At 45.5% G+C, this 24,959-nt stretch overlaps 1 protein-coding gene across 6 annotated transcripts in view; it reads right to left on the bottom strand.

Annotated features, from left to right (window-relative positions):
- Positions 1-24,959, bottom strand: part of LOC146799922 (uncharacterized) — a 96,841-nt gene that overhangs the window by 46,913 nt on the left and 24,969 nt on the right. For 2 of the 6 annotated variants that reach the window (XR_014967600.1, XR_014967601.1), the window contains exons 4-5: positions 22,035-22,165; positions 14,818-14,982 (exon numbers count right to left, since the gene is read on the bottom strand). Coding sequence is in view for 3 of the 6 variants with exons in the window: in XM_085620873.1 (XP_085476999.1) it covers positions 12,522-13,868 (1,347 nt within the window). In the remaining 3 variants the exon portion in view is untranslated. Of the gene's footprint in view, positions 1-8,630; positions 14,983-22,034; positions 22,166-24,959 lie in introns of those variants that run through there. The other 4 variants (XM_085620875.1, XM_085620874.1, XM_085620873.1 and 1 more) reach the window with 3 other exon arrangements.

Genomic DNA, 24,959 nt, shown 5'->3' with positions numbered 1-24,959 from the left:
ACAGCATATGACCCCAGAAATAGAGGACAGGGACGAGGGCACACGGACGACGCAATCAACGTCAGGCCAGGCAGACCAAACACCTTTGATCGCCCCCGACAAAACCAGTGTCAGCAGTCCGACTACGAAAGCACCCATGACTTCGCATAGGACCCCCAGGGGCAAGGGAGGGATCCAGTCGAACTCCGTGTTGACCAGCAAGGTCCTTACGTCACTGCTAAGGTCTTGGGCACAAAATCTCCATTCCTGGTAGACACTGGGGCGACACGTAGTGCGTTATCCAAACGACTGATCCCTAGGGCACCCTTGTCTGGCTCACATGTAACCTCAATAGGCTTCGATGGAACGCCCTCCACTAACCCCTTATCAGCACCAATCTCCTTTGACTTAGAAGATAACACCACTGACACGACCTTTCTGCTCTCCTCCAACACCCCTGATGCTATTATGGGACTTGATTTGCTAAAACATTTTCGAGCTACCATCAGATGCTCCCCAGACGGAGTTCGAGTCATCCTACACGATAACCCAGATCTGTCCAGACCCTGTCACACACGGCGTATGCTCTCTATAACCGATGCTGACATGTCCCTACTCGATACATTACCTTCACATCTATGGGCTAAAACCGACTCAGATGTAGGGCGCATGGTGATTGACCCAGTACACATAACCGTCCGACCGGACGCAGTGCTCCCAAAGCTTCCACAGTATCGGATATCACCCGAAGGCGAGAAGGCATTGGTGGAAATCATCGAGTCCCTAGTCGAGGCAGGAGTGGTAGAAGAAGTAGTCAGTAATGTTTGCAACAGCCCTATCCTACCCATTGTAAAGAAGCAAGGCGAGGGAGATGAGAAAGCCTACCGTTTCATTGTTGATTTGCGAGAGGTTAACAAAGTAGTCATACCCCAGTACCCCGTGGTCTCAGACATCACCACCATCCTCACCCTGATTCCATCCACTGCCACCACCTTTACTGTTATTGATCTCAAAAACGCATTCTTCTCCATCCCCATCCACCCAGACAGCCGTTACCTCTTCGGCTTCACCCTAAAAGCCCGTTCATACAGATTCTGTAGGGCACCCCAAGGCTACACTGAGAGTCCCAGCATTTATAGCCAAGCCCTCAAGAGACAGCTAGATGCAGTCCAACTACCCGATGGAGTGGTGTTGATACAGTACGTCGATGACATTCTTTTGGCGGCCGACACCACTCCACTTGCCGTCACAGCCACCATTCACCTCCTCCGCTTCCTTGCGGAGAACGGTCACAAGGTCTCCAGAAAGAAATTGCAATTCTGCCAGCCCCAAGTAACGTATCTAGGCCACCTACTATCCAAAGACGGGAGGAAACTTACCACTGACCGAATTCAGACCATCCTAGAAACCCCTGTTCCCAAAACTCAGAAGCAAGTGCGGTCCCTAGTAGGCCTCACCTCCTTTTGTCGACAATGGTTGCCAAACTTCAGTCTTATCGTAAAACCTCTACTTTCCCTGCTGGCTAAAGATGTCCCCTTCCCCCTCCCCTGGACACCCGAATGTCAATCCTCCTTCAAAGAATTACGAGACGCCCTCTGTTCGGCCCCAGTCCTAGGAACCCCAGACTACACTAAACCTTTCTCCCTCTACACCCACGAAAGGGAGGGATGTGCGTTGTCTGTCCTAACCCAGTCCATAGGCCCTAAACAACGCCCTTGTGCCTACTTCTCTGCCACTCTTGACCCTGTAGCCAGAGCTTTGCCCGCATGCCTTCGAGCAGTAGCCGCCGCGGCTATCTCTATCCGGCAAAGCGAGGGGATCGTACTCTCAAACCCCCTCACAGTATTGGTACCCCATGCGGTTGACACCCTCCTGAACCAGACCAAGACTCAACACCTGACTAGCGCACGACTGACCGGTTACGAACTGACTCTGCTTGCACCCCACATCACATTGAAACGATGCACCACTCTGAATCCAGCTACCCTACTACCTCTCCCGGACACTGATCCCAATGCGTCCCCTATACACGACTGTGTGACCCTCACCGACGAACAGACCAAGAGTAGGGTCGACCTCCGAGATACTGCCTTCCCGGACCCTGACGGAGAACTGTGGGTGGATGGCTCATGCATCAAGCTCCCCGATGGCACCACCTCAGCTGCCTATGCAGTCACCACAGCCCGAACAGTTGTTGAGACAGCCCGCATCACACAGCGATCCGCACAGGCGGCGGAACTAATTGCTCTCACACGAGCCTGCATCCTGGCAGCAGGGACAACCGCAAACATCTACACAGACAGTCAGTACGCCTTCGGGGTAGTTCACCACTTTGGGCTCTTATGGAAAGAGAGGGGATTCTTGACTTCTCATGGCACACCCATCCTGCATGGAGATCTAGTCTCTGCCCTGACCGAAGCGGTCCTCCTCCCCACACGGCTGGCTGTGATCAAATGCCAAGCACACAAGAAAGTGACAGACATTATAGGACAGGGAAATGCACTAGCTGACATTACTGCCCGAACCACAGCCGAGAATAGGTCCACGACCCGTATGTACGTGACCAGGTCACAAGCTGAGAAATGGAAGGATGCTGGGGAAACGATTAGGGACATCCAATTAGCCAGTACACCACACGAGTTAACTGAATGGGCACGGGTGGGATTGAAGGACGATGATGGTTGCTGGCGGACTAAAGACTCGAACAAATGGTTGCTACCAGACTCATACTTGATCCCCATGCTGACCATGGCACACTCCCCCGCACACATAGGGTCTGCCCCCATGATCGAACTCGTCTCCAAAGTCTGGCACAACGACAAGATCCCAGACTCAGCCAAACGTCTGGTCTAACAATGCCTAGTATGCCTCCAACACAACCCTGGGAAAGGAACTGCTGTACCCCGGGGAGGGTTCGGGGTCCCCAATCACGCTTTTGAAGTCCTACAAATGGACTATGTCCAGTTAGAAAGGTGCCAAGGTTTGAAGTACGTACTTGTCGTTTTGTGTGCCTTCAGCAAGTGGGTGGAAGCCTATCCAACCCACGACAACACCGCTATGACTACTGCAAAAGTACTACTGAAGGAATTCTTCCCCCGATATGGCCTTTGTCGAATTTTGTGGAGCGACAACGGCCCCCACTTCGTAGCCGAAGTTATCCAACTCATCTTAAAAGGGTTGGGTGTAAAACAGAAATTCCATGCGGTCTTCCATCCCCAATCTGCAGGCCTGGTTGAGCGACACAATGCCACATTGAAGCTTAAGATAGCAAAAATAGTCGCCACCACGGGACTAAGATGGCCAGACGCTCTCCCACTAGCATTGCTATCAATGCGTTCCACCCCCACCAAACACCACTTAACCCCCTACGAGGTCGTCTTTGGGCGGCCCATGAACCTTTGGACTGCACCAAAACCAACATCCATCCACGACGTCCCGGACGTCCTCATGTCTGACTATTTGTATAACCTAACTAAAACGTTGTCTGTTATCCATCAGCAGGTGCTGCACGCCATTCCCGACGTTTCTAGGGGCCCCGGACACGACATCCAACCCGGTGACTTCGTCTTAGTGCGTAACTTCCAGCGCACCAAGAGTCTGGAGCCCCGGTGGACGGGCCCCCTGCAAGTCCTGATCACCACCCGAACAGCTCTTCGAGTGGAGGGGAAACGCAATTGGCTGCATGCACACCACTGCAAGAAGGTATCACCGACCCTGACAACCACGGACAACATCACCGCCCAAGAAGAACTTCTGGACAAAGACCGACCATCCCTGAGCCGCTGCCCAGATACAGAGACACTCGAGTTAGTAAGATATCCTGATCCCACCGTGCCATCCAAGGAAGGGTATAACTTGCGACGAAAGGAGAGAACTTCGGCTAAGCAGACCACAGGCTAAGTGGAAATCTCAGAGCGGTAGCCTAGTCACCTCAAAGGCCACCGGGAGAGAAACTAAGCGAAGTCTGTGGTTCTGCCCGCTACCGAGTCTCTTGAAGGTGATGGAAGCGCCCGACATGAAGATGATGGAAGCAACCGGACGTCCGAAGATCCACTACAAAAACCCAAAGACTGACCGAATGCACAGCTTCAAGACTATCGCACTTTTCATTACCCTTCTCTTTTGCCTTCTCCTCGTGGTCACCTTCTGGATCATGGAGGAGGGCATACCCGCTCATAAGATATTGCTGACCACCGTTCAACCTACCACCCCGAAAGAACACCATCTGATCTCACTTTCACCCCAACTCCGAGAAAGGCGTAAGGAGTTCTGGAATAACTCTTTTGTGCAGTTGCTCCACCAACACAATCTTGCTGCCAACGCCACTAATTGCTGGATCTGTGGATTGCTGCCACTGGACACTCTATCCCTTTCATCCCTTCACCTTTTTCTGTCCATGGTTCCTGCCTCGCCTGGCTAATCCTCCTGCAAGAAAGCTACAAGGACAATGCCACTTCCGGCAGAACCATGTCACACTTCTACCATGGGTTCTGGCTGAACAAAACTGGAAGAACTTCTGCCCTCTTCTGCCATCTGAGATCGAACACTTCCTTTCACATGGACATCCCTGCCAAAGAACGAGTTGAAATGCAAGTGTTCAACAACCTAGCCAGACCCACCTTCTCTTACCTCCGGAAACGGACGGCCGCCACCCTAACAGTGGCCCTGTCCGTCATCAACATCACTGGATTTGTGTGCCTCGAAGGCCTGGGGGCGCAGCTGGTGGGCCACAGCTCCTGCCTCATCACCCGAACATTGGACTCAGTTGACCCACCCTCCTTTGTTGCCTCCCCGAATATGTACTTCGTCTGTGGTACTAAGGCCTACACCTGGCTTCCGAAAGGTTGGGGAGGCACCTGCTACATCGCCTTTGTCCTTCCTCCGACATATGTGGCTCCAGCAAACCATCACCGACAGAAGCGGGCCAAAGACATTGTGCAAGCCGACTCCGCCGGAGCACAGTTCATGGACGCAGTGAAAGGCCTTGTTCCACTCTGGGGTCCAATGGCAAACAGCCGTGCCATCCGCCACTTAACCCAGGCAGTCGAGACGGCGATGAACATTACAGCTGGCGCCCTCGCCAACAACACCGCTGAGCTTCAGGCCGTCCGCCTGGTGGCTCTTCAGAACCGCCTCGTTCTAGATGTGGTTCTGGCTGATCGTGGAGGAGCATGCCGCATCATTGGGTCCAGCTGTTGTACCTACGTACCGGATAACTCACCCTCAGTCTACAAAGCAATTGAACACCTTCACAGACTGTCCACAGAGGTCCATCAAGAGCAAGAAGAATGGTCACTGGGGAGTTGGTTTTGGGACACTATTAAAAGTTGGGGATGGAGGCTGTTTTCATTTATCCTCATACCAATTGTGATACTATGTGGATGTTGCTTGGGGATTCAGTGTCTGCCACCTTTATGTTCGCTTTTTATGAACTGCATCTGCCCTAAGACTTTGGACTTTGAAACAGAGCGAATGAAAGCTCTGTATGAGGTGGAAGTTCGGAGTATTATGGGGATAGATCCAAATTAGGCAAGCTGGCGAGATATGTTAAAAGGGAGGACTGTGGAAATTTAGCTTGCAAACTGAACATTATCTGCGCCATCTTGCCTCTCCCCAGCGCCACGCACAGCGAATGCACGGCCGCCATTTTAGGCACCCCACTCTCTCTCCCCGCTCATTCTCTATCGCCAGCGCTTTCCCCTGGCGCTGCAAGCATCCCCCCGCGCGCCGGCCGCCCCCGCTCTCTCATACACGGGCCATAAACCCTCTCCTTCTGCGCGACCCTGCTACGGAACCACATCCGACCGACATCCCATACATGTGGTCATGCCGCTCCTTTGATAACCCCCTTCCTCTGCGCCCCATTGTCCGAACTGGTCCCAGGCCATCACCTAGCCCTGCGGATGCAGTTTATTGCCCCTACTGTAAGGGAAACACCCCACATCAAAGGGATTACAGTGGATCAAAGCCCCTACCCCCTAAGACCCGGCCGGTCGCACACACCCCCGGAGAATTGGCGGAATTCCCTGCTGCGCGATAGCCATCTCCTACTGCGGGTAAGGTGGGAACTTCTACTGTAACTATGTGTGGGATCGGATCTGAGCCGGGGCTTCAGGGGATGTTCTCTCATACATCAAGGGAATCTCAAGAATGTACTATGTGTAATAAAGCAATAAACCGGTGTATAAGAGACCAGGTCTCAGAGATGCAGTTAGAGCACCTCGTGACGATACCTTGCTGTCTGATCTGATGTGTTCTGCTCCGACGGAATAAAACTTTGTTTCCTGCCTTCCAGTCTCCGGCGCCTGCCTCTTTCATTGGTAAATTATCGAGTGGTATGAGAGGCGATTACCGCCGGGCAAATACTTGAAAGGTTATCGACTGAAACTGCCGCTACCATTTAACAGTGTCCTCTCTCTGGAATTCCCCATTAAAGAGGGACATGAGGCAGGGCTGCCCCCTTTCACCAATGCTTTCAGACCTACGATAGAGGCGCTGGTGGCATGGATTCGGGTCGACGCCCAAATCTGGGTCTGGAGATGGAATCATGCAAGGGAAGAACTGCTATCCCTTTAAGCGGATGATACTCTATCGTAACTAGCCCACACGGACAAATCGTATTTTTTGTGGATAAGTGAGATCTTCAATATTTATCGGCACTTCTACAGCCTTGGGATAAACTGGGTGAATTCCCTAATATTACCGAGGGGTGGCTGGAAGTGGAGGGGCACCAACCAATGTGGTTAAAGATTGCCACCCATCCCATCAAATACCTGGATCTGTGGATCTCAAAAAGCAGATGATACCCACAATGAGGATAACCTAATCACACAGGTTAATAGGCTATACAAAGATGTGAAACACTGCAGGGCACTGCCGCTGTTGGGAAGGGCAGCGATATTTAAAATGACAGTGCTACCCCAATTCACCTTTATGCTGCCTTGCCCAACACTTTCTTCCTCATGATAAAAAGACTTCTGAAAACCCTGCTCTGGGTAGACTTCAAGCCACGAATAGCACTCCAAACACTTCAGCGGTCCTCCTGTGATGAGGGTACAGCATTACCTAACATATGTAAATACTACGAAGTTGAACAGATCAGTGTTGTCAACAAATGGGCATACGTACCGTCGGAAGATCCCGCCTACCGACTGAAATGTCTGGCTGGGTAGGAGGGGCTATCTGCACACCAAGTACGGTGAAAAGCTATTGGCCAACGCCCTTCGATAAAATTGGTAACTACGTGGCATAGATCACTAGGGGAAATTCAATGGGAGAGGACACAAGACTGGTTCCAGTGGCAACATTACGAGGCTTCAAAAAATGGGATATCGGCCTTTCAACCTAGGAAGACGAGTGGGATGCAAATGGTATTGTACCTTTTGGACATATAAGGACAGAATATGAGATGGTGCCCACACAGGTAATTCCAATGAGTGCATAATCAACAGTTCACAAAAAGGTCAGAATTAACCAATAATCAGGCTTTGAGTCTCTTAGTTGGTATTGTTGCTAAACACAACCCCCAAGAGTGTTGCAACATTAGGTTCAGCAGTTCAACTTTGCTTTCGCCTAGGCTTGTTATTATCCCTGTAGCCCACAGCCAGTCCTCCTACCCGAGCCCCAGCGCTGTGGACAAAGTCCAAAAATGCGCTGTTACTCTGTCATGTAAAGTAGATAAATTTACTCATTAGCACCTGTGAGGGGTAGACAGATGCAAATCCGCTGAGTTCAGAATCTTGCTTTGTGATATGCAGCATGAATTGGGGCTCTCAATGAGCATGCTGGAATTGTCACGCAACACCTTACTTTGACAAAGTAGGCCCGAGTGATAACAAGGTCCTCCCTCGATTCCTTGTGGCTGCTGTCTTCTCATGCGCTTTGTCTCCCATCTTCAACTGGACATGCGGATGTAGGCCAGATGGGGGTGGCCTGTGTCACTGCCCAGGAGGCCAGTGCAGTCCATCCACGAGCTCTTCCAGGTCCAATCAGGCAGTAACCAGCATAGGCCTCTGCCAGAGTGCTACTTAATAATGGCCCATCCTCTGCTGGAACCCACATGAAGGTTTACGCAGCAGAATGGATTTATCGAAAGGTCCTCATCTCACCTTTAGACCTCGCAGCTGGAATGAACGACCGCAGCAGAACTGGCTTCAGGCATCACATATACTGCTCAGCTCCACGGTCAAACCAAGCACCCTCCCTGGCCTAAAACTATTTAGGTATTCCATTGTTTGGTGTTTTAAACATATCAGCTGTAGGATGGAGGTGGAGGTGGAATTTAGACTCTGGCCTTAGAAGCTTAGAGCAGAGTGGGCAGCAGCTCTCTGGCAACCCCCACTGCAACCCATCAGGCTTTGGTTATAGCTAAATAGTTTTGCCAATAGCTAATACACAAGAATACAGCATGAGAAATCATACAACGCAAAGCTGCTGACTGTAATTTGCTACTTATGAACTTTGTTGATGGATGACTAACTGAAGATTTCCCAACTCGAAATTCACACCCACTTTCAACATACACAACATATTACAGTCTATGCATCAACATACATTCTGTTTTAATAATTACATGATTAAGACTATTTAACATCTAGCATTAGTTTCAAAAGCCATAATTCAGTAAAAACAAAAGTCTCCCAACCATGAAATATTGGCCATATAACATATCTTTATAATCAAACAAATACAATGAAACAAAAAGAAAGTAACGTCGTCTTCGTTTGTATAAAGGGAACAAAAATGCTTAACACTTTTTATTATAACTTTTCAACATAGTGCACAGCAGCCACAATACTCTACAACATAGCCCAAAGTTCTGGCTAAACACATAAGGTCCCAAAGGAAAGCCCTATTGGCTATGCCAACGCTTGTTAATGATTGCCAGCATCTTGACATGGCCTACCAGTACCCCTGGCATATACAAATGTTACATTTATTTCAAGAGAGAGGGACCAGGAACACAGGGTGAAGAGTAAATCGAAAAGGCTAGACTGCAAAGGTGTACCTTGACTTTTCGGTCATTTGCCTGCCTTTTGTGATATAAAGGGAACAATTCACAGTGCATTGAGACGTTATCATATAAAGCTGTGCAGAAAGTACAAGATGGCTGCCGTAATCATGGGAATAGAAGATTAAGCCATACAACACCTCGTATAGATTTGTTTAGCCTCCATGAGAAGAGAGACACGCCTAGGCCTTTTCTGCCTGCATTTAAAACCATGCCCACTCTAACTCCAATTTCTTTTTAAAGAGTTGACTACAGCCAGAATGACACTGCCTGATTGTACACAGAGATGATAATACTCCCCTCTCCACCCCTGGAAATCACCTTCTTTGTCATTTTGAGGATGCCAGGAAGAGGAGAATCCCCACTGCAACCTTTTCAGTGCATATAAAAATATCAGACTACTGCTGAACCCAACATTTCCTGGGCACTGCATATGATGTGGACAAAGCGCTCACTTGTGCATCCCCGTTCTGGTGGAACCTTTACCTCAAACTCATGCCCTCATAATTTTCTTAATGGAGCCACACACAGCGGTGGTGTGAGAATGGCGCCCCTTGCCAAAGCACTCTCTCTTCCCTTGCTGGGGAAGGATCCAGTATTTATGTCTTAGAGTCTCAGAGACCCCTCTGAGAGAGTCAACAGCGTAAAGGGAGCCACACACAGCAGAGGTGTGGGAATGCCATTTCCACTGGGATCACAGCACTCCGGACGTTAGACACTTTTTTTCCTCGTCTCCCGTTTCTGTCCCCTTCTCCCTCCCACCTTTTTCCCTCTTTCATTCTTTGTATACCTCCCCTGCTCCTATCCTCTCTTCCCTGAATCTCTGCCCTTGCCTGCTTTTTCCCTTATGTATATGTTTTTAACACTTGTAACTACGCTCCAGCAACTTGTAACTATGCTCTGAAACTGTATAACTTGTAACTATGTAAGTGGTAACTATGCTCTGAAACAATGCTCGTCCTCATGTAAAGCGGTCTGATACCTCCGGGTCTAGCCAGTGCTATATAAAACTTTTCAAATAAATAAATAAGTATTTGTACCTTATGTTGGGCCTTCCACAGAGCCACCTTCCATAGAGAGTAAAGGTCTCCAGTGTGGCAAACAGTTAGGAAGATCTCCATATTGGACCCTCATTAGGGGCATACAAATCAATGTCAACTGAGAGTAGATGTATCAAGTTAGCATGTAAGATCATTGTGTGAATGATATATGCTTCCATATTTAGTTTAGTGATTTTCAATGAAAGGAGAATGCTTAGGAAGTGGTATAAGTTATCTACAGCTTTCCATAGCATGTTCTGCGTTTCTAAAAAGAAGCCTAATTTACTTCCCCCATCCAACTTGGGTATGTTACAGTCCAATCTTTTGAACCTGGCAAGCACATACTGCTTCTCCTGGAGTTTATCAGAAATAAAAGAAATGCATGTATGTCCCTGAGACAATTCTTGTGCCAGAGTGCTGTTTAAGAGGGAAAAATTATTAGCATGAAATCCTTTCAGCAATATTCCCAACAAAGCAGAAAGACCATATCTATTCTTAACAGTAATCTGTACACAAAGTAGAGAAGAACCATGTTCTAAACTAGGTCATTGTTTACTGATATGACAAAATCACCAACAATAAGTGAAATCAAAAAAATTTTTAAAGATACAAAATGCATTCAGAATTTTTTTTCTATCAATTATCAATAGTAGGACAGCATAAGGATAGGCAGATGAATGAATGTCATGTGGATGGTGTGTGGCAGAATTTCATTGAATATATATTAGTGCATTGCAGGTATTGTAATCGTGGTTCTTTTTCAATAGAAACTGACAGACCTCATTCAAATGATTGTTAAAAGAAAGTCCAAGACTTGAGAGGTTTCTATAAGATGGTGTCCTCCGGCCATCCTACAGATCATAATAACTATTTCAAAAACAAGAAGAAAAATATTCATAAAAAAGATTGATGTATCCTATCCTTAGCACACTATACTGTTCCATTTACACGTATATATATTTGCCAGATCTGAGCAATGACACAAGATCATACATTAATAGAGAAAAATCACATAGCAGGTAATCCTGTAATATGCTCTTATACTGCCTCATGGGGTTCTGCAGGCATTTCATGGGTCCCTTTCAAATATGGGTTTCATCAGCAAGTCAATAGCCTCAAACCAATCTGCAGAGTTTTACTATTGGTTTTGCTGATTGAATATTCCAATGATAAAAATACAGATGGAGAACGTGATTAACAATCTCACAATTATACAGACTTCACTTACAGTTTTTAATAAACATTCCCATTTGAAAAACAATATACTATTCAACCCAACTGCCATAAAATAATCATGCAATATAAAAAATACAAACTGACTAACATTTATGACATGATCCTACAATCCCATCTAAGGGATCTGCTCATATTTACTAACCACATGCCCTTTGGACTTCTTGTTTATATTGTCATCAGAACCCCATGATGAATGTGTACATTAAAATATACCTGGACCTAAATGTTTCCATAATTCATTAAGGCCTCCACCATCCCTACGTACATGAATGGAATAGAAAAATGTGCCCCATGAACAACAAAGTTTAAGGTTACCAACATACCGAGTAATACGGCCAAAGAGCTATCTCTCACAGTGGAAGGGTAGTGTCAACATATGATTGTGTTTTTCCAAAGCTATAAAGCACAATAATTGAATCTTACCTGACAATCGCAAGGTCTAGACACTGTTTATTCATAAAACAGTGAAAGGCGAATTAAGCCTTCCCACGTTTACTGTAGCCAAAATTATTTTCTTGGACGTGTTGCTGAAACGACTTCTAATTCCATGACAGACTGAAAATCATCGTATTAGATGCTTATGTATGAGTTTTCGTGTGTGCATTTGCTGATGCACATGTAGTTGCAAAAATGCATGGAAGCACTTATCACATCCATCTAGAATGTTATTTCCTCTTTGTGTGTTCACTAATTGACCAATATGCATACTACATCATAAAAGCCATTCCTTCATTTACTACATCTACAGGAGGAGTCTTACAGATTATATAAAACTGAAACAGCCCGGGTATTTTATGTTTTTCCTATGTGTGATTGCTGGTGGCATTTTAGGTATGTTGAGGTAGCAAAGCCTATTCCACCTTCCCTGCATTTGAATAGTTCTTCTGTAGGCCTTCACAGATGGCTAGTTAGGACTGATGCTTGAGTAAATCTCTTTGCACATCCACCGCATGTGTGTATTTTTTTCTTTCACACATTGTGTGTTAGCTGCTGACTCTTTAGATGATTAGATTTACTAAAGCTCTTTCAACATTCACTGCATTTGCATGTTTTTTCGTCTATATGCCATTGCAGATGGATGGCTAGATCTTATGCTTGAGTAAAGCTCTTTCACATTCTCCGAGTAAAGTTGTTCCCCTGTGTGTTAGATGGCGGCTCTTTGGAGGTGTGGATTTACTCAAGCTTTTTCCACATTCACTTCAAGTGTATGGTTTGTCTGCTACATTAATTTTCAGATGGATGGTGAGGATGGGTGCCTAAGTAAAAACATTTCCATATTCATCCAGGTGCATGGTTTTTGTCGGGTGCTTACGCTGGTGGATCTTTAGACTTGTTGACTGAGCAAAGCTTATTCCACATTCACTGCATGTGTATGGTTTTTCCCCTGTGTGAGTTCGCTGGTGACTCCTTAGATGTGTAGATCTACTAAAGCTCTTTCCACATTCACTGCATGTGTATGGTTTTTCTCCTGTATGCATTCGCAGATGGGTGGCTAGGTGTGCAGCTTGAGTAAAGCTCTTTCTACATTCACTACATGTGTGTGGTTTTTCTCCGGTATGCATTCGCAGATGGGTGGCTAGGTGTGCAGCTTGAGTAAAGCTCTTTCTACATTCACTACATGTGTATGGTTTTTCTCCTGTATGCCTTTGCAGATGAGTGGCTAGGTGTGCAGCTTGAGTAAAGCTCTTTCCACATTCACTGCATGTGTATGCTTTTTCTCCTGTATGCCATTGCAGATGGATGGTTAGTGCTGATGCTTTAGTAAAGCGCTTTCCACATTCACTGCAAGCATATGGTTTTTCTCCTGTATGCCCTCTCAGATGGAGGGTTAGGCCCCATGCTAGAGTAAAGCTCTTTCCACATTCACTACAGGTGTATGGTTTTTCTCCTGTATGACTGCGCTGATGGTAGGTTAGTGCTGATGCGCGAGGATAGCTCTTTCCACATTCACTGCATGTATATGCTTTTTCTCCTGTATGCCATTGTAGATGGATGGTAAGTGCTGATGCTTCAGTAAAGTGCTTTCCACATTCACTGCATGCATATGGTTTTTCCCCCTTGTGTGTCTGATGGTGGCTCTTTAAAGACGTAGATCTACTAAAGCTCTTTCCACATTCACTGCATGTGTATGATTTTTCTCCAGTGTGTGTCAGATGGTGTCTCTTTAGATGTGAGGATCTACTAAAGCGCATTCCACATTCACTGCAAGTGTATGGTTTTTCTCCTGTATGTGTTAGGTGATGACTCTTTAGATTTCCGGATCTATTAAAGCTCTTTCCACATTCAATGCATGTGTATGGTTTTCCCCCTGTGTGTTTTTGCTGATGGGCCTTTCGTGTTGGTAAATAAGTAAAGTGTTTGCTACATTCCCTGCAAGGATATGCTTTTTCCCCGGTTTGTGTTTGCCGATAGATCTTTAGTTTTCCTGAGAAAGTAAAGCTCTTTCCACATTCACTGCAGGTGTAAGGTTTTTCTGTGTGCGTTCGTTGATGGATCTTTAGGTTTGGTGAGGCAGTAAAGCTCTTTCCATTTTCCCTGCCTGTAAGTTCTGATGTATACATTTGATATTTGCCCCTCAGAGCTGATGACTCATTAAAAGTCATCTTACATTCATTACACCTAAATACGTTTTCTCTTGAGTTGTTAGTGGTGGCAGTGTAGGGATGAGTGATTACACCTCTTCTCACAAACACAGAACATTTATGTTATTTCTTTTGTCTGTTAATGAACTCTTAGTTGTGATGGCTGATGAACCCTATTGCCACATTCAATCTATCCTCATACATTTTACCCTGCGCACGGTTGGTGGTGCTGCTACAGTACCGAGGAGAACCCAAAGCTTGTCTTACGTTAGGTGTATGTTTTTTTTTCTTTGGGGTTTGGAGTCTAAGCGTTGGTTATATTTTGGCTTAAATCATGTTAATGTGTTTGCTGACTAACCATTGTGTTTCCTGAACCACTAACTATAATTGATTATTCACTAGGTATTTGCAGTATATATGTTCTTGCAGGACTGATAACCTATCTATGGTCTATCTATCAGGAGCTGTGTGTTAAGAACTTTCTAGGATGTGTGCAAATAATGAAACTCACAGCTTAACCAAATAGTCTGCTTCTTGGACAATATCAATGACACAAACACACACAGAACAAAACTCAATACCAAGTTGTTGTGTTCTAGAATAATGTTCTGCATTGCAAGTAGCCCAACACTAGTATCTTTTAACTTTCAGATGTCTGCTTCATGATTCATGTTTGGTATACCTATGTTTGTATACCTCGTTCTACGGATTGTAAGGTCCAGCCAAAACAGCATTTATGATGGACTGACACCACAGCATTGATATTGTCATATTAGTGAGGGGAGCACGTTTTATAACTACCTGATAATTATCTAAGATAAAGGGTGGTATCTAGCATGTTTTAATTGTTGATGTGTTCTGTCTGTGTAATTTTTGTGATTTTAATTTATTTGGATGTTTTGGGAACTGCACCATGGATGCCCTCAGACTCTTGAAGCCGCTGGATTGCACTCAATGTTCTTACACTTACAGGATATGTCTGTTCATGTACAAGATTCTCTGTCTCCTAATGAGTTGTTCTATTTTGAATTGCTGTTTGGCATTTATGGTTCTTCTCAAGTATCAGATAGCTTTCCAGTTTTATCATATTTTCTTCATTACTCTTCATCTTATTATGTGTTCAGGAATCTCCTCTCTGTGGAAACAAAAATACCTGTAATGTCGTAATCTATAAGCAGCAAAGTGTACACTATGTCTCTGATGAAATGTAAAAAAAATTTAAACACTTGAATAAATTCTGGCTACCGGTAATTACTCTAGGTTGCAATGCAGTCCATCTTTTTAGCTCACTGTACCACTACTGACAATAATCATTCTAATGCAAATCAGCATTCATTGATCATTCTGCAAGAAAATAACAACATCCCAATATGTAGCAGAGTCCACATTCATTTGAATAGTAACATATGCAACAACACATAATGGTGTTGACCTTGTTGGCCTTGGCCAGTGAGTTGTGACTTAAGTCCTATGGCACAGCAAGACAATTAATTAAATTAATACATTTCACTTTATCATGTTCATAGCTTAGGAAATAATAATGTTACAATGAAAATAAAAACACAGCAGAATCATTTTCAGGACAAAAAACAAATCCTAGAGGGAAAATGAGAATTGGGTGGCATGTCACAGTGTATGATGTCCGTACGTTCACGGACAAAGACAGCGGCCAAGCAATGTCTATATGATGCAAAAGCGTGATTAAAGGGGCTGCCACAATTCAGTGTGTTAATGCTTCCTGCTGCATGCACAGAGATTGGCCAAGTGTTCAATAATGGTAGGTTTATTAGGTTCAACACAAACAGTTTAGAGGGAGGGCAGTTCTTATTGTTCGCAGCCTTACCATAAGTAATTAAGACGAAATGGCAAATTTCTTTCAACACTGTCCAGTCTCAAACTAACTGCTGTCAACCATATGAGGTGCCATTAGATTTTGATATGATACATATGATGCACAGATCAATCCGGAAGCAACCAGATCTGCTAATCAGATCCAAGTAAGATGTGTAGGTCTAACTCAAGCTGACTTGCAAGTTAAAACAAGTGCTGGCAGTGCCAGATTTAAAATGACACACAGTATACTTGGCTTTTAAGTAGCTACATGAGATATGTCTGTACCAGGTATGGAAATCCCAGAGCTGATTTTTATCCACATATTGTAGTCCTGCTGATTACAAGCACTTTAAATGTGAGATAACAGTAAACGCATTGAAAGGTGTTTCTGTATTTACCCTGCTATCAGTTAGGAGAAGAATAGCCATGCACTAGTTAGACTGTTAAGGCTCAACACGTTGCTTAAAGCTGCTGCTCACTGGAGTGTTGCTGAAAAAATTCACATGCAGCGCACAGGAAATGACCCTAAACTTAATGAGCACCTGTGAAGATGATAAAAAATACTGTCTAAGGTGATGGATGTCTAAGAAATGTTGCCTTCCTGAAACACAACACAGCCTAGTTTTATACCTGACAGTTTTACTTTAGAGTACCCTTTTAAACAATTAGCGTAACTGATTTAGAACTATTACACTTTGTAAGTATGCATTAGGCTGTAATTGATGACTTGTTGGTTTGGTAGATCACCCACTTGATACTATATTTGATGCATGTATTTAAAGATTATTGAAACACAGTACAAAGAAATCTGTCAATGCACCAGAAATTGGGAGCTTAGAGATCATCAAACGATACTCAAAATACTTACAGAAATGTCTAGAACTTTAAGAGAACCGAGAGCACCTTCCAACTGGTGCATTCAGTGCAACTAAAACTATCAACTAGAAAATGTATTCCTAACTACAGACTTCTCTCAACTCAACCTACAACTCTATTTAATGCTCCTCACAAAAACAGCAGCAGCTAGTGAGAGAAGGTATGAATCTACGAAATAACTACAAATTATGACACCTCAGACACTGAGCAACATACAAGACCAAAGGGCAGCATATTACATTTGAATGGCAACCTGGAGACCCAGCAGCACTGACACAACCATCTCCAACCACAAGCCAAACATATTCTAAAATGTATGGCCTGATGTGAGGTTCAAGATGCAACCCTCCAAGACATGTGGGAGATAAACTGCAACAGCTCAGATGGTAAGAGACAGTGCTTTAGGGTCACAATAACTTTGGGCCAGAAACATAAAAAGGAAAAGCACAAATAGCACTACTGCAATGAGCATCAAGTGGCAGACGCTGTTTTAAGGTTAGAATGCAAGATCCCTCAACTGGGAAACAATGCAACGGCACATTCATTATACTATGCATTAAGAGGCAGTTTAATTGTTTTATGTCACACTATACAAATACCTCAAAACTTATCATACCCATCATGTGCTAGTCTTTGTTATGGTATGCCCAGTATTCCCCGATCCTAGTCATACGGCAGTCATTATCAAGATGTGTCCAAACACTGCATCAAACTGTTGGGGTGTGGAGTTATTTACACACAAAACCCACCCAAATCTACTTCCTAACTTAATTATATGCTTGAGCAAAAAAAGCATTAATAGATTTCTATTTTGTTGCAATAAAACTAGCACAAATTAAATGCTTTGCAACAATGCTAAACTCAAACATTTTGCAATAGAAAGTGGTATTATTCTGGTTTGTACAAAACATGCTAACACATAACAAATGCTATGTAATAGTTAATTTCAGGTAGCTTGGTAATCACTGTACAGAAAGCAAGATGAGGCCCATTTAATCAGACAGGCTGCTCTGAAAATTATGTCATTAACAACACCTGTATCAACAGAGAGGGGCACTCCTTGACCATATGTGCAGAGCAACCATTGTCCTTATACCAAAGGTTGGGAAGCCTGCAGACAGGTGGGCCTCCTACAGGCTGATATTTCTGCTTAATTCGGACATCAAATTACTGGCAAACCGATTGAGAGGGGTTATCTTGGATTTGAAACACCCAGACCAGAATAAGTGTATGCCACATAGATCGATCACATTGAACATTGCCACAGCAGAAGGAATTAGGGCTCCATTGGCAGTAGCCTCACTGGACACCAATAAGGCGTTCGATTCAGTGAAATGGCCCTTCTTATTTGGTATTATGAGCAAGATGGGATGTGGTCCCAGCTTCTTCAAATGGGTCAGGTTGATCTATAATAACCCTAGGGAGCAGCTCAAAGCCAATGGTGTCCTCTCTCTGGAATTCCCCATTAAAGAGGGACATGAGGCAGGGCTGCCCCCTTTCACCAATGCTTTCAGACCAAGCGATAGAGGCGCTGGTGGCATGGATTCGGGTCGACGTCCAAATCTGGGTCTGGAGATAGAATCATGCAAGGGAAGAACTGCTATCCCTTTAAGCGGATGATACTCTATCGTAACTAGCCCACACGGACAAATCGTATTTTTTGTGGATAAGTGAGATCTTCAATATTTATCGGCACTTCTACAGCCTTGGGATAAACTGGGTGAATTCCCTAATATTACCGAGAGGTGGCTGGAAGTGGAGGGGCACCAACCAATGTGGTTAAAGATTGCCACCCATCCCTTCAAATACCTGGATCTGTGGATCTCAAAAAGCAGATGATACCCACAATGAGGATAACCTAATCACACAGGTTAATAGGCTAGACAAAGATGTGAAACACTGCAGGGCACTGCCGCTGTTGGGAAGGTCAGCGATATTTAAAATGACAGTGCTGCCCCAATTCACCTTTATGCTGCCTTGCCCAACACTTTCTTCCTCATGATAAAAAGAGTCCTGAAAACCCTGCTCTGGGTAGACTTCAAGCCACGAATAGCACTCCAAACACTTCAGCGGTCCACCTGTGATGAGGGTACAGCACTACCTAACATATGTAAATACTACGAAGTTGAACAGATCAGTGTTGTCAACAAATGGGCATACGTACCGTCGGAAGATCCCGCCTACCGACTGAAATGTCTGGCTGGGTAGGAGGGGCTATCTGCACACCAAGTACGGTGAAAAGCTATTGGCCAACGCCCTTCGATAAAATTGGTAACTACGTGGCATAGATCACTAGGGGAAATTAAATGGGAGAGGAAATTGACTCCTAAGACCCCACTGTGGCTGGGCACAAGACTGGTTCCAGTGACAACATTACGAGGCTTCAAAAAATGGGATATCGGCCTTTCAACCTAGGAAGACGAGTGGGATGCAAATGGTATTGTACCTTTTGGACATATAAGGACAGAATATGAGATGGTGCCCACAGGTATTTCAATAGTTCCAACTGCACGATGCACTGAAAGCACAGATATCACCGGGGCAGGAAACTAAATAGAAATCTAAATAGAAATCACTGCTGGAGAGGAGGTTGCTGAATGGCCACATAACCAAAAAGGCAATCTCCCTCAGATATAACACTTTACTGACTAATATGCAGCAGGAGCTTGACCAATTGAGGTACCGTTGGCAAACTGAAGTAGGGGAACCAGCGTGCAGGAGTGATACAGGCACGATTTCAGCAGATTACACTGACAATACTAGAAAATCTACTATACTAAGTCATTCCTACACAAAATAGGCAAGGCCAGTGACATGTCAGTGCACCTGCATCCAGGAGGGTACATTCATACATACCATATGGGCTTGTCCCAAGATACGCCTTTTCTGTGAGTTAGTTATTAAGAGGCTGGAAAGCGCCTCCAGCGTGCCCATTGACAGACAGGCTACTCTAGGCTTCCTGGGGATATGGCGGAAGTCAGACGTCTCCGCTTACAAAACAATTGCTGGTTACCTTGGGCTTCCAGCTGGCAAAATGGAAGATTGCATGGCTGTAGGGGAACCCAACTAATTTGCGGCTGCAGAACTGAGAAATGGAAGCGAACATATGTGTGTCAAGGAAAAGCTGGTATACAAGGGAAGAGGGTGCCTGAGGAAATTTGAGAACATTTGGGGCAGTTGAGAAAGATACCGGATTGCATGGGCGACTTGCTGGGTCTGGAGTAAAGACATGGTGCTGGACCCCTTCAACCACCAGACTCATTGTGATACAGATTCTCCATTCTGAACTGAGTGGAACTAACATTACCCACTGGGGTGTGGGATTTGGGACCGTGAAAACATGTGTGCAATTCTTTATATGTTCGACTGTTATGTTTGTTATAAAATGCATTAAAAAAACAATGGCTGGATCAGTCAGCACATGTAAATTTAGTGGCAAATGATGGCCTTGGTACTTGGGTGGGGATTGAGAGCAAGTTTTCTCAGGATGTTCAGTCCACCTGTGTTGTGCATACAAGAATTGGCCTGCTATACTAAATTATTAGAAACGGATGGTGCCTGCTCACCCCCTTCTTTGCTTGGCACGAGCAGTCAGGCTTATCTCAGAGGCAATGTGTAAAGCATTTGTACATACACACACAGTAAAACAATGTAAACACTACAGGAGGACACCACAAGAGTTTATAAAAAAGAACCAATATTTATCTGAATAAAACAAGACCAAAATGACAAAAATCCAAAATACGCAAGCAAAGGTTGGGAAGCCTGCAGACAGGTGGGCCTCTTACAGGCTGATATTTCTGCTTAATTAGGACACCAAATTAATGGCAAACCGATTGAGAGGGGTAATCTTGGATTTGAAACACCCTGACCAGAATGAGTTTATGCCACATAGATCGATCACATTGAACATTGCCACAGCAGAAGGAATTAGGGCTCTGTTGGCAGTAGCCTCACTGGATACAAATAAGGCGTTCGATTCAGTGAAATGGCCCTTCTTTTTCGGCATTATGAGCAAGATGGGATTTGGTCCCAGCTTCTATGCGGATGATATTCTATTGTATCTAGCCCACACAGACGAAACTTATTTTTTGTGGAAATGTGAGATCTTCAATATTTATGGGCACTTCTCCAGCCTTGAGATAAACTGGGTGAATTCCCAAATATTACCAGCGGGCGGGCATCTGGAAGGGACATAATTTTAAAAATACCTGCTTGTTTTGAAATCTGCTGCAGGGAATATGGGGACGAGGGGGGCTGTGAAGTTTATCGTCGATTCTCTTATAAAAAATGTGGCTGCTTGAATTTTGCTGCGGGGAATTCCTGGGAGTTGTCAGAGGGTGGGGCCGAGGGAAATGAGGATTTGCTTCCTCTGCATTGTGCCATTAAAGGTGCTGTTTTTGTGCACTAAAGCGGTTTGCCCGGCCAGCCTTAAATGAGGGCCGAGGTACGGAAGAGCCACTGGTGCAGCAAAGGCATGCCTGAGGCAAGCCGGGCTGTGCCCTTCCAGGACCAGGAATACTGCCCTTACCCCATCAGATAAGGTAACTTAAACATGTGGCCAATTACAAGCACTTCATACTCAACCATCCGCTTCCTGTATGCATGCCTTTGACCTTAATCTACCATCACGGTCTTGCAACTACTATGGTTGGTTAGCGCAGCCTGGATTTAGTTAGCCCCAGGGATCTTGCATATCCTCCCCAGTAGTTTGGCATTTATATCTAGACAAGTGTCGCTCATTTGCTGCCCACAAGCTAGACATATTCAAATTTCTATCTGAGGCTAGTCCGGACGCAATGTTTCTCATGGAGACTTGGCTGTCAGAGGACTCTGGCCCCGAAGTCACTCAAGCTCTTCCCCCATGCTACCGCATTATAAGGCTGCATAGACAGGGAAAAGTTGGCGGTGGAATCGCTATGGTCTATGGGGAATCACTTAATTGCCCTTCATCTTTGTCCACCATCTCTAATTGTAAGAGCTTAGCCTTTTCTCTAACCTTCGGTCCTACCTTCACTTTCCCGAATTCTCATATATAGACCCCTATACCAAATTCCTTCAAAGTCTCCCGGAGGCAGTTGCTGAGTTAGCTGTGGATAGGCCTAATTTCACTTTACCCAGAGATTTTAATCTCCATATGAATGACCTGCATGGTAGTGCCTCTAAAATGATATTGCATGATATGGCTTCCCTACAGCTGCTTCATTATATGTAGGGACCATCTAATAGTAAGGTCATACTATTGACCTGGTGTTTCGCAATCTCTGGAATCTTCAGGACTACAACCCTCTTTCTCTATCTTGGTCAGACCAATTTTTTATCCCCCCCCCTTATCCTCCCCATGTCCTCCCCCCCTCCCCTCCTTACCTGGTTAAACGGCTGAAACGTCCTTGGGCCAAACTTAATTTGGAGAATTGGCTGGAGGCCTCGGAAACCTCTAAACCCGATCCCTTGGATAATATCAATCTAGCCACTCACCAGTTTAATGAGTGGCTGGTCAACTCTTTGGATGAGGTCTTCCCATGAGTTGGCATAAAGACGTCAAGCGATCTCACAAGTCCCCCTGGTTCATGGCTCAGCTAATTTCTTGGAAGAAAGAATGCAGGCATCTAGAAAGAAGATGGATGAAGACCTATGATGTGATCAGTAAAGCTGAATATAGGAACTCCATCATGCTCTATCATGCAGAGATTAAATGTTCGCAAGCCGCCTTCTACTTCACAAACATCACTAACTATTCCAATGGCCCTAGGTAGATTTTTAATATTTTCAAAGACATCACAGAACCCTTGGCAGTCGGCCCTACTTTGGTCGCACTGATTGAGCACTGTGAGGAATTGGCGTCTTTCTGCCAGAAAAAAATCATTGACGTTTACTCCGTGTTTCTGGAAATTTCTGATCTGATGGACCTTGGTTCCAGTATTTTTGCTCAGGATGCTTAAGAACGCTTTGGTAAAGGAGCTCCTACAAACTGTTAATTCCAGTTCACCTTTGGATCCTGACTCGTCCCCACATCCTCCGTCAAGAGTCTGATGGTCTTATCCCTGTACTGACAGAACTATTAAATCTTGTTCCTGTATTGTGGACAGGTCCCTCTCCAGTGGAAGCATGCAATTTTCAGATCACTTCTACCTTGACCCCTCCAACTGTAGTAATTACAGGCCTATGACCTTGTTACCCGTAGTCGCTAAGCTACTAGAAAAACTTGCTAATAAAATCCTTTCCGCCTTCTTCGAACATAAGGAACTCCTTCATTACATCCAGATGGCCTTCCGCCCTCCACACAGCACAGAATCAGCACTGATGGCGGTGGTCGAGAAACTCAGGCAGCTCCTGGATCAAGGAGGATCCGCAGCCACCATTCTGCTAGACTTCAGTGCTGCGTTCGATACGGTGGACCATCCCACTCTCTTGCAGAGGATTCATGGACAGAGCATTCGATTGGCTTTCCTCCTTCTTGGAGAATCATACCATTCAGGTTCAGGATCAGTCCTGCCTTTCAACCAGTCTCCCGTCCTGCTGTGGAGTGCATCAGGACTCCTCCCTGAGCCCCACTCCGTTCAATATCTATCTACATCCCCTTGCTGACATTGTGTACTCCTAGGGGTTGTAGTTGGATCCTTATGCCAGAGATACCCAGTTGGTTGTGTCAATCTTCCCTGACTCTGGCTCAGGCCAGCTATCTCAGACTCCTTGTCTTCAGGAAGTAGCCAGCTGGATGGCGGGTTGTAAATTAAACCTCAAGGAAGACTAAACAGAAGTCATGTTGCTGGGTAACAATCTCAGACCTTTGCTCTGAGCCCTCTCCCACACTGTCTGAGCAAACTGCCCACTCACAAAAACTCAATAAAGAACCTTGGGATTTGGCTTGACTCTGGTCTTACCATGGACCATCAAGCCAAAATACTTGCTGCCTGTGCTACGGCATCCTGAGACTATTGTGGAAAGTCTTTCCCCTACTGTCTTCCACCACCAGAAGAGTGATTATTTAGGCCATTGTGCTTTCCTGACTCGACTATGGGAATGCCATGTCTTTGGGATCACCCCTCTATGTCACCAGGAGACTGCAGAAAGCTGCTGCACGCCTCCAGACAATCCTTTTGAAACACCAATCGCCCACCAAGGCTCTGAGAGATCTACACTGGCTTCCAGTGGAACACCAAGAGCAGTTCAAGACTCTCTGCAGTATTCACAGGGTAATTCATAGAAAGAGCCCTTCCTTGTTGAGATCATTAGCCTCTCTTGATCTCCCTGGGAGCCCTCAGATCTTCATCAGCCCACCTACTGAAGATCCACTTCCTTTCTGGCCCCCAGACTTTGGAACACTCTACCACTGAAACTGGCCTTAAAGACCGGGCTTTTCTGCGACGGATCTTCAATCAAGGGTTTGTAAAGCGCTGCTATTCACCTGTGAGGGTCTCAAGGTGCTGAAGGGTGTGGGGGGGGTTGCTGATCCATATGGGTGTGGAATTTCAGTCAAAGAGCCAGGTCTTGAGGTCCTTCCTGAGTAGATTACCTGAGGTGGAGTGGTAGGGTGTTCCAGATCTTGGCGGCAAGATAGGCAAAGGATGTTCCTCCAGTTCTGGTTGTGTCGATCCGTGAGACGGAGGCTAGGGTGAGATGGGCGGAGCGAAGTTGTCTGGCAGGTGTGTGTAAAGTGAGGCGATGTTTGAGATATTTTAGTCCTGCGTAGTAGAGGGCCTTGTGGCTGTGAGTGAGTAGCTTGAAGGCAATTCTCTTGTTGATAGGGAGCAAGTGGAGTTGTTGGAGATGATGTGTCATGTGGCTATGGCAGGGATGTTGAGGACCAGTCTGGCTGCGGTCTTTTGGACCTTCTGTAGCTCCCTGAGCTTTTTCTGGGTGATGCCGGCGTACAGTGCGTTGCCGTAGTCAAGTCTGTTGGTGATGAGTGCATGGGTGACCATCTTTCTGGATTCTGTGGGGAGCCATCTAAATGTCTTTCAAAGCTGGCTAAGCATTTGGAAACAGGACGAAGATACTGTGTTGGTTTGGCTGTTCATTGAGAGCGAAGAGTCCAGTATGATGCCATGGTTGCGTGCAAGGTCTGTAGGGTTGGGAGAGGTTCCTAGTGTGGCGGGGCACCAGGAGCCTTCCCGGGCTGAGGGCCCGGTCCCAGGAGGAGTACTTCGGCCTAGTCGAAGTTGAGCTTGAGGCAGCTGTCTTGCATCCAGGTAGCAACTGCCTTCATTCCGTTGTGAAAGTTAATTTTGGCAGCTGTAGGTTCATTTGTGAGGGAGATGATCAGCTGGGTGTCCTCGGCGTATGAGACGTTCTTGAGTCTGTGGCTTTTGATGATTGCTGCGAGGGGAGCCATGTAGATGTTGAAAAGGGTGGGGCTAAGGGAGGAGCCCTGGGGAACTCTGAAGCTGCTTTCTGTAGGTT

This window comes from Triturus cristatus, chromosome 8 (assembly GCF_964204655.1).
Source record: "Triturus cristatus chromosome 8, aTriCri1.1, whole genome shotgun sequence".
Lineage (NCBI taxonomy): Eukaryota > Metazoa > Chordata > Amphibia > Caudata > Salamandridae > Triturus > Triturus cristatus.
This window is presented reverse-complemented; position numbering and strand designations above follow the sequence as displayed.